At 42.9% G+C, this 13,980-nt stretch overlaps 2 protein-coding genes across 4 annotated transcripts in view; one reads left to right on the forward strand and one right to left on the reverse strand.

Annotated features, from left to right (window-relative positions):
• The window catches only part of supt20 (SPT20 homolog, SAGA complex component), a 23,998-nt gene extending 17,303 nt beyond the window's left edge, over positions 1–6,695 (forward strand). For 2 of the 3 annotated variants that reach the window (XM_017717107.2, XM_017717108.2), the window contains exons 22-24: positions 1,243–1,342; positions 1,864–1,952; positions 5,826–6,695. In XM_017717107.2, the coding sequence (XP_017572596.1) occupies positions 1,243–1,342; positions 1,864–1,952; positions 5,826–5,981 (345 nt within the window). In that variant the 3' untranslated portion in view covers positions 5,982–6,695. The remainder of the gene's footprint in view (positions 1–1,242; positions 1,343–1,863; positions 1,953–5,825) is intronic. The other variant, XM_017717111.2, reaches the window with a different exon arrangement.
• Positions 6,618–13,960, reverse strand: exosc8 (exosome component 8). Its single transcript, XM_017717114.2, has 11 exons — positions 13,859–13,960; positions 13,614–13,650; positions 12,945–13,008; positions 11,204–11,277; positions 11,072–11,117; positions 10,883–10,988; positions 8,856–8,901; positions 8,654–8,750; positions 8,448–8,568; positions 7,057–7,163; positions 6,618–6,826 (listed from the first exon to the last, which is right to left on the reverse strand). Exons 1-11 carry the CDS (start codon positions 13,873–13,875, stop codon positions 6,708–6,710), a joined length of 834 nt encoding a protein of 277 aa, XP_017572603.1. The 5' UTR covers positions 13,876–13,960; the 3' UTR covers positions 6,618–6,707.
• Positions 13,961–13,980: the final 20 nt, after the last annotated feature.

Consider the following 13,980-nt stretch of genomic DNA (forward strand, 5'->3'; position numbering starts at 1 on the left):
GTGACCACTTGGTCGTAAGATACTAAGCAGCCCACCACCACTACAATTAGGAGGCAGATAAGCTTAGAAGCAGCATCTCAGTTGGTATCTGCAGCACCTTTTTCCCCCATATGCTCTGAATGGTGACAACATGATGTTCACATGGCATATTTTAATCATTAGTATGATGAATTTCTATTATAAGCACATTACATTGCTCACATGCACTGGGCTTGAACCCTGCTCTTCCACTGATTTTAAGGAGAGACTTTGTGTATATATAGACATAAACTGTATATTTGTTTATGTTGTCATTGTAGCGAAAGCAGGGAATGCTGTTTGTTTTAAAGTAGCTACATTTGTGGCACATTCAGTCAGACACACTGATTTAATCGTAATCGCTCGTGATATCATCATATCCATTGAGCATAGCATTTTAAGTGCATATCGTCCAGCCCTACTAAAATAAGGCCTACAGTGTTCATTAGAATTTTGCTGCAGCTTTCGTTTGTGTGAATGTAAATGTGAAGCTATGTAAAGTGTAACTTAGACATATTACAAAGGCTTTGTTCACACAGCAGGTAAAAGTGGCCCAAATCTGATCTGTTTCTTCATACGTGACACAGATGTCCTATTCCAATTTGAGACGCTTTCTTATGTGGCACTGAAATCCGATACGCATCCGATATGCAGCAGTGCTCAGTCTGAAAAACCAGATCGGAATTTTTTGCAAAAGTTTTCAATCCAAATCAATCCAGCTCCACATTTGTCAAAACTTCGCCCTGTTGAGACTCATAAACATTTAGGCTGATGTTTCTGCACCAGAAGAGATTTTGAATGCAGCGTCAAAGAACAGTTAAAAGTCTGAAAGTGAAGTTTAATGAATTCCGAAGAAGTGACCACACCCTTTCAAACAAATTCTGGGTGATGAGCCCAGCTGTCAGTCAGTGAAGCTTCATGATGGCTGCTGTGATGCTGGTGAAGATGAAGCTGATCCTCTGGGAGCGGCTGGCGTTCGTTGGCGGTTGTGATTGTTTACCTCTGGATGAGCCGTGACGCTCCGTTCTTTTGCGGGTCGGTTGAGGAGCTGATCTGTTCAGACTGTCGCATACAGACCACATTTAAAAGATCATCTGACCAGACAAACAAAAACAGATTTAGACCACTTTTACCTGCTGTGTGGATGTGGCCTAAGTGCTCTGTGAAAACGTGCCGAGATAGTTTTCCAGTTACAGGTACTGATCCGCTATCTCCTTTGATCAGACTGAGCAGGGACTGACCGCGGAGCAGGGCCTCGCCACACAACAGACTGCCGTCATCAACCTCGCTGGGGTGGGAGGGTTCATGTCTCCGCAGACGGCAGGTGTGTATGCTCACATAAACACACCTTCACGCGCTCAAACATCCATCTAATGTTCCATTTTCTCCTTCTTTCCTTGATCTACATTTATCTACATTCAAGTGTCTCCCTAACAGGTACTAACACAACAGTAGATGTACTAATATTTTGCTGATAACTTGTAGTGTAGTATCACTGACCCGTCAGCAAGAAATGAATCAGTTAATCCGATTATGTTTCCATTTTGATACTGTGGGTTCGTTGTTTGATTTACATGAGGTGAATGCGACTTCCCCTTTTCTCTGCTACATTCTACCTTTTGTTTCTGTTTCCTTCTTTCCTTGCCCTCCCCTGTCCATCTGTTTCTCTCTCCTTCTCTCCCTCTCCCCCCCCCCCCCCCCCCCCCCCCCCCCCCCCCCCTCTCTCCCCCTCTCTCCCCCTCTCCCCCTCTCTCCTTTCTACTCTTTTCCTCCTCCTTCTCCTCCCCCTACCTCCACCCCCCCATCCTGTCCCGGTGCTGGCCTCGGCCCGCGCTGGCGCGGTAGTGCTGTCCCAGCTGGGTTGTGGTCTGGAGGGCTCTGGGTCCAGCCTGCCGTCCCCGAGGCTCCAGCAGCAGCACCAGCCACAGATCCAAGTAATGCAGCAACTTTGACCTCATACACCCATAGACATCTGAATATCAGACTGCATGTTCACAATGAGGCTTACATAAAAGCCAGGATGTCATTGTGCCAACTGGCAAACCTGGCTGTGGAGTGTCCACTACATATTTCTTTTGTTTTAGAATGGAAGATTCAAAGTTAACCACAACTGGCTACTACAGCCAGTCTACTGTAGTATTAAATAACCAGGAACGTAGTCGTTTTTCCTAGTTCTAAAATGCAGTGCTCAAAAGTTGTCTTATTAATTTCTTTCCACACTGAGGATGTAATGGATTTATTCATTTATATAAATCTGAAAAACCAGCAATAACAACCAGGTTTTCAGACTGAAACTCAATGACTCAGCAATTCGAGTAATTGAAAATTTAAAGAAGCTTAGTAAAAGTACTCAAACATTATTGTCTCTTACCTTTAGCGTTTGGGATGCTTTGCTGCGTATCCTGTCTTTTGGATGACCGTCTGAAGCCTTCTAGGCGAGGAGTGCGGTAGTTCGCACTGATGCTCAATCTCGTTGGTTGGATTTTGATGGTCAGAGCAATGCAGATAAACGCCTTCTGTCTCTCTCCAAGACCTCAGTACATTTTTCATGCTTGAAAAATCCGAGGAGTGAGTTATCACCAATAACATCGCGGCTGGGATGATCTACGGCCACCAAACCACAGCCGGGATGGTATTTCACAATAACACACTCCCTCTCGTCTTCTATTGCTGTTGGTTTTGAAGTAAAATGGGAGGTTGGATTAAAGTTTTCTAGTTGCTATTCTGCATTAGGGCCCCAAGAATTTGATTGGTAAGTTATAGCTAAATTATGCTTTTTGAATATGACCATTTCTATGATGCATCAGGAAATTAAATAATTAAAAAATGATGTTCTCCCACGACTGTACTTTTGAGCACTGTATCTGTTGGAACTCCTTTTTTGAGCTTGAATTTCTTGAGGTTCGTAAAACCGTCCCTAAAAAAAAAAAAAAAACACGAGTCTCATATGTAAGATGTCTATGTGTCCACTGTACAGATTGAATGCCTTGTGCCGCACAGCTGCAGCATCTGCTACTGTCATTCACAAAGACAGCTTTAGTAACATCTCCATGGCTTCCCTCTTGATTTTTTTTGTATTTCGTAGACACTTTGTGACCTGCAGGGGATTTTCTCACCATATTCGGCTTTTATCTTTCGCCTGTCCAAGCCTGAGTCATTCAATAATGCATTCAAGGAGAGCTTGTGGCACCATGGTTTTGAACACCAACTGCTCATGAAAGAAATTATTTATTTATTTATTTATTTATTTATTTATTTTGTATTGTTATTTATTGGAATATAAGCATTTTGGAAAATGTATGCCCAAATACCTGAATTATATATCTATACATGTATTTCAGACATAAACACCTATTCATATGTATCTCCTAAAACATTTCTGGGTCATTCTACAGAAACGTCTGTTTTTTGCGCCCCTAGCGTTTACAGATATATTACACTCAAAAAAAAAAGGGTTAGGGTTGTTAGGGTTACAATTTATTAATATTTTAAAACAAATCAAGTTATTTAAACAATTTACACCTTCTTGCGCCTCAATTTAGCAATATTGGTTTTTAAATCAGTCATACAGAATTCCAAGCACCTCTGAATAAAAAAAAAAACAAATTCTGCATTTTTAGCTGCATTTATCTCTACATGACTACAAAACATGATTTAAATGACAAAGAAAACAAATAAATATTATAAAATCTATAATAAAAGTTCCCCAGGAGTCGTGTCTCTGGTGTTACTGCGTGACAATCTCTTATTTAGAAATAAAAGTCACGCCGATGACGTCACTCGACCTCCTCTGACCTGTTTTCTGAGGATCTATGGAGAAAAGCTCATGGTGAGTCCACTGCGTCTCTCAGTTCTCAGAGATCTTCTCATTCAGCTCATGGTCTCATATGAAGCTTTTAGCTGACGTCACTGGTGCGACCGACTTTATTCTGAGGTCATTGAGAAAAAACAGAAACACAAATGGATTAAATTCCATATTTTAGTGGACGTCCCCTGATGGACAGCGTGTGGTTTGATGTTCTGTAAGATGCATTGATCATTAAAAACGTCTCTGGTGTTTCCTTTATTATGAGGAACACCGATGACGGTCAGTAACACCAGTGACTCCTATGGAGAGACAGGAAAGTGGACGTTTCTGTAGAATGACCCGTAGGCTGATTCACTCTGGTGGGTGGGGCTGACTGTTACATGCACAGGAATCTAGTGTTTCTTTACGCTTCAACATGAAAACTGTTTACTCCTTTCATTGAACCGTCCCGACTCCTTTCCTGTACGCAAATGCAATAACAGCTGAAGCTGTGATAGGAGTTGAAGTTGCTGACTTACTGACACTTGTTGCACTTCAAAAGAGCATGGCAGGGCAGTGTGTGTGTGTGTGTGTGCGCGCTCTTTTCACAACTCAAAGCGACTTAACACTGATTTGCGCTGTTTGGCAGAGTTCTTGTGCCACTGGTGCTGCTTGACTGTTCCTCCTCTTCCTCATGTGTTCCCTTCATCGCCCTGCGTCCCCTCGTCCTCCTGTTTCTGTCTCATAGTCACCACCCCTCCCAGCCTTCATCCCCTGCTCCCTGCCTTCCCTCTGCCTCCTCCAGCTTCTGCTAACTCACCAGTCAAGTTTCATGGATCATGTGCGTGTAAATACAGCAGCCTGCTCTCCTCTCACAGTCGCACACTTTATGGGCAGCTAATAACGGGATGTAAACAGTCCCAGGTAACAATTAGATTAGGAGAGAAGACCTAGAACCACTGCGCGCAGTTCACTTCTGTAGTTTTTAACATGCCCTTGTTGACTCGGACTCCTTATTCTCCTGTATGTGTAGAGCCTTTCTGTTATTGTGTTGGCTCAGATGAAATTTGTTAGATGACCAAATGAGGTTTTCAACTGTTTCAAAAATCTTTGAGTGGTTCGATGTGGAATTATTTGTGGACTTTTGCAGGTTTGCAAAACAAAGTCATTTTATTGACCATCCAAAACAACCAGGTAAACTTAAGGCATCTTCTGAGTTTTTCTGTGTAATTTTGAGGTTGTTAAATTGGTGGTGCATCTGAAAATGAGCGTCCCAACTTTTTTGGATTTGAGGTTGTAGTAAAAGTATAAAGTCACTCAGAGTGGACTGATGTGGAATGCTCTGTCCCAGAGGAACCTGAAGAACCAGAATTGTTCGCAGTGTTTCAAGAGCTTAATGGCCCTATAAGCTACCTCACAGTATGATTTAACATGAAATGGATATTAATGCAGTGCATGGTGCCTTAGACACCGTTTTATGACAGTTCTGCCATAACGTTTTGGCCTAAATGATGATTTTTAATAATATATTCACATGCAGGGCATTGTAAGGCATAATAGTACCCAAAGAAAACTCATTTTCAGATGCACCACCAATTTAACAGCCTCAAAATTACACAGAAAAACTCAGAAGATGCCTTAAGTTTACCTGGGGTTGTATATAAATTCCCCTTTAACGCTTAAAAACTTACGTTTGATATCCTGAAAAAGCTGCTCAGTGGCGATAATAATAATAATAATAATAATAATAATAATAATAATAATAATAACGGCACAATTCAAACGCTTCTCAACCAGTCAGCTCGTGGGCTGGAACTCACTGCTCCTAACTAACATAAGTTCAGGTGGTGAGGCAACTTTAGTAAGGGCATGTTAGAAACTCGGAATGAGGCATCGGATTGAGTTCTAGGCTTCCTAAAAGAGGGAAAGTGAATTGGAACGGCAGGCTGTGAGGGGAGACTGTATGGACAGTGTCGTCATGGCCACAAACGTAACGCCTCTCTCTCTTTTCTGGATGCAGTTGCAATTCTTGCAACATCAAATGCAGCAGCAGCAGCAGCAAATGGCTATGGCGGCGGGGGCGGGGGCTCAGGCAACGCTGCCACGGCAACATTCCGCCAACCAACCAAGAAGTAAGAGGAAACGCAGCACGCCCCAGCCCCTCCCCAAATCATGACTACAGGCTCGATCCGCTCATCCAGGACACGCCTTTCACTGAGGAAGACACTGTGCTTGGTCAGCATTTTTCCTGACTGACTGTGACAACCACACGTTTTTTTTTTTTTTTTTTTTTTCCTTTCTGTATTTTTTTGGGTTTGTAGCTGAGGACGTGGTGTATCCGCTTGACTTCAGGCCAAATGATTTATGTACTTTTGAACAAGGATTTTTAGAGCTTGGGACATTTATTTAAGATCATATTTTTTTAAAGAGATATGAGATGAGCGTCCTCTAGGAACGCTCTCGTTTTCCTTCTTCCTAACGTCCCTTTCTGTGGGAGCCTGCTGGCCCAATGACGGATACTAAAGACAGTCGCACGCGTTCTAAAGAGAGCGAGTCCTGCGGACGTGCCTGAAACTCTGCTGGTGAACAGAATTATGAGAAATGGTCCGCAGGCTGGATGGTGAAGGGATGGGCCTTATTCTCCCAGCATGCAATTTCATGTGCAGTTTTTATACAGCACATTTTAAAATGGCATTTCGATGAACCGAAGGGGCAGTCTATGTATATTCTTATTGGGGGGGCGGGGGGGGCTAGAATTCAGGAGCAGGGGCATGGAAGACCTTTCTGAACACTGAGGCAGAAGTTTTGTAAATGGTATTTGTCAGCAGTTTTATTGTGATAAAAAAAAGAAATATATATTGACAGTGAAAAATACAACTTTTAGATAAAAGACGTCTTGTGTTCATTTCGACGCCTTGGTGCTCTCTATGACTTTGTCGATGAGTCTGCCGATCTCTCGGTGCCGCGCCACAGCACGGGTTATGCAGTCCTGAAGCTTCTCTGCCGATAAGGAGCTGCCTCCTGGATAAGGAATAATGGTTACAAGGTCAGCGATGTAAAGCACTGCTGTTATGAAGCCGTCTGGCTTGTGGAAGAACGCTGAACCTGCTAGATTACAAGCCAGTTCCTTTAAGTGCTTCTCATCTAAAACGAGCTCATGCCACAGAATCAGAATTCAACTCCATACGATCCGTGATTAGGACGCACGTGTCCACTATGGGATCGAGCCTCTCCGGGACACGGCCTCTTACCTGGTTTGTGGAACGCACATAGCTGCTCGTCCTCATCTGTGACTGCAGTTATTATCGCCGTAGCCAGGCTCTCCTCCTCTGCTGTCGGGTCCACTATAATCACCGTACTGCGCAGAGAGAGTGGAGACCGGGTTCAGTGCAAGCTGAGACTTCGGTTATGAAATTCGGAAGATTAATCGTTTTTTATATCGAAAGCGCAGTTTTCAAACCGCAAGAATACAACCTTAAAGAAATGTAGTTCTTCAAGGTTCTAAAAAACAAAAAAAAACGTTCTATACAGAACCATACATATTCCAAGCACTGCGGTTACACTGCCGTGGTGGTGGTGTGTTGTGCTGGTATGAGTGGATCAGACACAGCAGTGCTGCTGGAGTTTTTAAACACCTCAGTGTCCCTGCTGGACTGAGAACAGTCCACCAACCAAAAATATCCAGCCGGCAGCGTCCTGTGGGCAGCGTCCAGTGACCACTGATGAAGGACTAGAGGATGACCAACACAAACTGCAGCAGCAGATGAGCTGTCGTCTCTGACTTTACATCTACAAGGTGGACCGACAAGGTAGGAGCGTCTAATAGAGTGGACAGTGAGTGGACACAGTGTTTAAAAACTCCAGCAGCACTGCTGTGTCTGATCCACTCGCACCAGCACAACACACACTAACACACCACCACCACATCAGTGTTACTGCAGTGCTGAGAATGATCCACCACCCAAACAGTACCTGCTCTATGGGGGTCCTGACCACTGAAGAACAGGGTAACAGAGTATCAGAGAAACAGATGGACTACAGTCTGTAACTGTAGAACTACAGAGTGCAGCTATACAGTCAGTGGAGCTGATAAAGTGGACAGTGAGTGGAGAAACGAGGAGGTGGTCATGATGTTACGCCTGATCAGTATTTGTTTACCATAGTAGACTCATGTTGTGTTCTCTTTAATACAAACTAAGGTTCTCCAGACTAACTGACCAAATGAATCATGTATCCGAGTTCTCTACCTTTTCCAGCCCAAGGCCCACCTGTTTATAACCATAAAGCATAGCGGAAAACTGAAAAACTCGAGTGTTTTTAAAAATACTATTTTTCTTAGTGATTCACAGGTTTTCAGCGTGAGCAATTATGTTAACAAAAATCTGTTTGCAGAGGTTTCAGAAAAAGAGTTGCAGTGTTTTTATTTGTACCTCTCTGTTTGCTTATGAGTTAGAAAAGTCTGAGAGATTTAATTATTAGGCCCAAATAATTTTTCCCACTTTAAATCCCGTTACCGAGCTACTGCCTCCTCCCGAGTCCAGGCCCACAGACCACTAGAGGGTGCTAGACAGTATGAAAAATGCCATCCGGCAAAAAAAGTCAGTGAATCTAATGGATTTAAATCAAATTGAAATAGGCTTACTCATCAAATACAGCAAACGATGAGGCAACTGGGTGCTTGTTGATCTGTAGGTGCCTCTTGTGCTGGATATCAACCTCTGCCAAGTCGGTCTCTTTGTTGATCGTGACTGTGGGAAGTTGGGCTGTAAGGTAGATAAAAACACAGCTGATTGCTGATGAGTAAACAGATGCAGTACTTATATAAGAGCTGTCAACAGCATTCCTTACTGTTCCTTAAAGCTGCCAGTAAGGTCACCACACACGCGTCCAGTAAATTCCCATCATAGTCCAAACACATGATATCGCAGTACAGGACCCAGCACAGCTGAAACACACACACACACACACACACACATTTACTCTGAGTACTACGTCTCAAAGTTTTCTTACAAACTAAGAAAATATTTAGATTTTTATTGAAATGTCTCACCTTTGACTTCTCAATGCACAAGTCTTCTTTCTTTATTATTTGAGAGCTGTAATTATCAAAAGGGACCATTTAATTTATTAAATCACCTTCAAGAACAGATCAAATCTAAAATACCGAGCAAATATATGTAAATTGTTTCTGTCCAAATACTTTTATAGGCTTACAGATTGATTTATACTATGTTTCTCAGTCTCAGTCCTACAGGATCGCTGCTACAGCACACACTGGATTTTAAAAGTGAAGTGACTGTAAGGGAAAGGAAACTCCACCAATTCATTAAAGTTTCTGCATAAATAACTATTCCAACTATTGCTGGTGACCGGAGCCAGACATGTGATGAATTTAATGGCTCTAGATCAAAGTTATGTGAAATGGTTACAAGTGCATTGATGTCTGAGGTGTTGTTTCACAATAGACTGAAAATAAGGTTTGGGCCTAAATGGTACTTCATAAAAGACATGCATAGTGGAGGTACATTATATTCCCAAAAGTTTTCACTCCCCCATCCAAATCACTGAATTCAGGTGTTCCAGTCACTTCCATGGCCACAGGTGTATAAAGCCGAGCCCCTAGGCCTGCAGACTGCTTCTACAGACATTAGTGAAAGAATGGGTCGCTCTCAGGAGCTCAGTGAATTCCAGCGTGGTACCGTGATCGGACGCCACCTGTGCAGCAAGTCCAGTCGTGAAATTTCCTCACTACTAAATATTCCACAGTCCACTGTCAGTGGGATTATAACAAAGAGGAAGCGATTGGGAACGACAGCAGCTCAGCCACGAAGTGGTCGGCCACGTAAAATGACAGAGCGGTCAGCGGATGCTGAGGGTCATAGTGCACAGAGGTCACCAACTTTCTGCAGAGTCAATCACTACAGACCTCCAAACTTCATGTGGCCTTCAGATCAGCTCAAGAACAGCGTAGAGAGCTTCATGGAATGGGTTTTCATGGCCGAGCAGCTGCATCCAAGCCTTACATCACCAAGCGCAGTGCAAAGCGTGGAATGCAGTGGAGTAAAGCGCCGCCACTGGACTCTAGAGCAGTGGAGACGAGTTCTCTGGAGTGACCAATCACGCTTCTCCGTCTGGAAATCCGATGAACGAGTCTGGGTTTGGCGGTTGCCAGGAGACGGTACTTGTCAGACTGCATTGTGCTGATTGTAAAGTTTGGTGGAGGGGGGATCATGGTGTGGGGGTGTTTTTCAGGAGTTGGGCTCGGCCCCTTAGTTCCAGTGAAAGGAACTCTTAAAGCTTCAGCACCAAGAGACTTTGGACAATTTCACGCTCCCAACTTTGTGGGAACAGTTTGGGGACGGCCCCTTCCTGTTCCAACATGACTGCACACCAGTGCACAAAGCAGGTCCATAAAGACGTGGATGAGCCAGTTTGGTGTGGAAGAACTTGACTGGCCTGCACAGAGTCCTGACCTCAACCCCATAGAACACCTTTGGGATGAATTAGAGCGGAGACAGTGAGCCAGGCCTTCTCGTCCAACATCAGTGTCTGACCTCACAAATGTGCTTCTGGAAGAACGGTCAGAAATTCCCATAAACACTCCTAACCCTTGTGGAAAGCCTTCCCAGAAGAGCTGAAGCTGTTGTAGCTGCAAAGGGTGGGCCGACATCATATTAAACCCTATGGATTAAGAATGGGACGTCACTCAAGTTCATATGCGTGTGAAGCCAGACGACCGAATACTTTTGGCAGTATAGTGTACATGCTGGATGTCATAAGGCAAAACACAAACCAAAAGAAAAATGTTTTTTCCAGATTTGCCATTTTACCATTTTTATCATTATATGGAAAAACCCCGGACACGTGGGTTCAGTGGACGTTTTTGGTTGTACATAAAATGACTACATTTGAGTTTCGGACATCGCGGCCAGAGTTGGCCAGTTTCTCTACGATAACTTGGTTCAGTCGTTAAGATGCAAGCAGTGCAGAAATGTTGAAAAATAGGGATTCCAGTTTCATCCACAGGACTCTGAAATGTATAGTGACCGTAAATGGAGCCAAAATACGTCATCTCACCCGTCGATGACATCAGCGATGAACTGGCTGGCCGCCTGCGCCTGCTCTCCCGGCGGTCCAGGCCGGAATCTGGACGAGCACAACGGAGGCAGGTCTACATTCGGAACTGGGACACAAAAAGCCAACTCAGCTCAGACGTCATTCAGCATCACAACCGAGGACTTTGAAGTATGATGCGTTCACACTTACCAATATATCCTTTATCAGGAGCGTCAGTAGAGGGCGCTGCTAATTCCTGTTTATTCATACATACAGAGTCAGGGTTACTTCTCTCTGAAGGGATGTGGAGTGTGTGTTGGAGGAGTACTGGATGCTACTCACCCCTTTAATGCCACAGATGACTGTGGTGTTTCCGATCCTCACCAGCGCCGAACCATCCGCCGTGTTAATAGAACCTACAGATAAGGAACAGTGAACCCCACAGCACCGACGACACGGAACATCATGGAAGTCCATTCCTGCGGATTCTGACTTAGTCGACTTTTGATAGTCACTATCTTTCAAGACTTGTCAAAATAATTCCTTACGGTCAGAATAATGACTTCTTTTCTTTAAATGCTGATATAATGACAAACTATGCCTAAACTAGAGGTGAGCGATACACCAAACATGTAATATCACAATAGCTCAAGCGATAAGACATCTGATTAGTCAGAACCGATAAAGTGGAGCCACATTTTTAAAATACTATTTGATATTAAGTACAATAATTTGCATTCAGCGTTTCTCATACTATGCTACACTAAACCCAAGTAAACAGGCCTAATTTATCTCCCTTTTTAATCAAATATGTAGTCGGGAAGTGTTTAAGTACTGATGATATCCATGACATGCTTGGAAAAGCATACTGTGACACGTTGTGGTGTAATTTATCATGATACTGTCCAGCCCTACACTAAAGAAAATCACTAACAAATTAGGATTATATTACGACAGACTTTAACCCTCTATGGCATGGATTATTACTCATAATCTTTTAATGATTTTTGCTATTTAAAACTGCTTAAATAATGGAAATATTTCAAAATATATATGTATATATTTTTTTAAAGTAGGATATTTGCTAAATTGTTGTCCAGTCGCGCCATAAAATCACCATGAAATGCAATTAAAAAAAAAAAAAAAAAAAATCCAGCCATACAAATATTATAAATTAATACAATTTCAATCGGTATTTAAAAATTCCTGATCATGTGATATCATACAATATTTGTCCTGTCAAAGTAAAAGACCCCTTTTCCACATTGAAACAGGTGAACACGGATTTCATATCACTGCTTTTTAGTGAAATTTAGAGACGGTAATCGTTGCCACGGCAACACCGCGCAATAAAGGGTTGAGTCAATATTTCAAGTTAAAACTGAGAAAAGTCATTAAAGTTACTGAGCCAAATTTTCAAGACAACAGCTCACGCTTTTAAGATATCATAATAATATTACTAGAGAATAAATAATTACTTTGGTTTGACTGAAGATGTTTAGGTTAAATACAGGCCTACGTGAAAATGGAATTTTTATATATATATATATATATATATATATATATATATATATATATATATATATATATATATATATATATATATATATATATATAAAAAAAATTATTATTATTATTATTATTATTATTATTATTATATCACTGCTCTGGGAAGAAAACTGCCTCTCCATTTTTGTCGTTTTTCAGTTTTTGACATTATCTGAAAATCCCTGTTGTTCTTTACATTGTGTGCAATTGTGTGTAATTCTTTACATTACATTGTGTGCAAATTTCATGATTATATACACACATATACACCTCTTATCTCCAAAACAGTAACTTTGCAGGAGAAGGGAAAACCCTACTTTAGTTTTAATGGAAGTCAATGGAACCAGACGTCTTTCTAAGTCATTATGGGATGTTTCTTTGGTCCATTCATCACGAAATTTGCACACAATGTAAAGAACAACAGGGATTTTCAGATAATGTCAAAAACTGAAAAACGACAGAAACGGAGAGGCGGTTTTCTTCCCACAGCAGTGATATAATAATGTGTAGACCACAGAAAACACGTTATGCTCACCAGTGTTTAGTGTGGTGGGTCTGAACTCTCCCAATTCTCTGCCATCGGGCCGGCAGTTTTCTTTCTGTGTGGAGAAAAGCATTACTGAGCGTTATCATCGGAATCATATCAGACCACTCCTTTAACAATACACGATCAGCATGCGGCACATATTCCGATTTCACCAAACTTTCCAAGCAGCGATTGTTTGGGTGGTGGGTCGTTCTCAGCACTGCAGTGGTGGTGGTGTGTTAGTGTGTGTTGCGCTGGTCTGAGTGGATCAGACACAGCAGTGCTGCTGGAGTTTTTAAACACCTCAGTGTCACTGCTGGACTGAGAATAGTCCACCAACCAAAAATATCCAGCCAACAGCGTCCTGTGGGCAGCGTCCTGTGGGCAGCGTCCTGTGACCACTGATGTAGGACTAGAGGATGACCAACACAAACTGTGCAGCAGCAGATGAGCTGTCGTCTCTGACTTTACATCTACAAGGTGGACCGACGAGGTAGGAGTGTCTAATAGAGTGGACAGTGAGTGGACACAGTGTTTAAAACTCCAGCAGCACTGCTGTGTCTGATCCACTCAGACCACCACCACCCAAATAGTACCTGCTCTGTGAGGGTCCATGGGGGTCCTGACCACTGAAGAACAGGGAAACAGATGGACTACAGTCTGAAACTACCAACTTACCAAGAAGCTCCTGTGGTACTCCAGCGGCTCTGCAGTCCTGACAAAACAGGAGAAGGTAAATCAGAAGTTTAGACAGATTATCATCACCAGCTCATCGCTACAGCACTGTTTATCGGCGAGAGGTCAGCTGGCTGGACTTGCAAGTCTACATTCCCATCGTTTACAGCAGCCGACGCCAAAACACAGAAGGATAATAAATCAAACCCGGTTTGCGGAGAGAAATCTCTCCTTTCTGGGACACTTACTTGAAGCCCGCCGCCATGATGCTGAGAAAACACCACGTGAAGAAGGAGGACGAGGTCGGGAGAAGAGCAGGGCGGCCACAGAGCCTGTAGACAGGAGATCTGCCACTCAGCAGCGCCCGCTG

The sequence above is a fragment of the Pygocentrus nattereri genome, chromosome 18 (assembly GCF_015220715.1).
Source record: "Pygocentrus nattereri isolate fPygNat1 chromosome 18, fPygNat1.pri, whole genome shotgun sequence".
Classification (NCBI taxonomy): domain Eukaryota; kingdom Metazoa; phylum Chordata; class Actinopteri; order Characiformes; family Serrasalmidae; genus Pygocentrus; species Pygocentrus nattereri.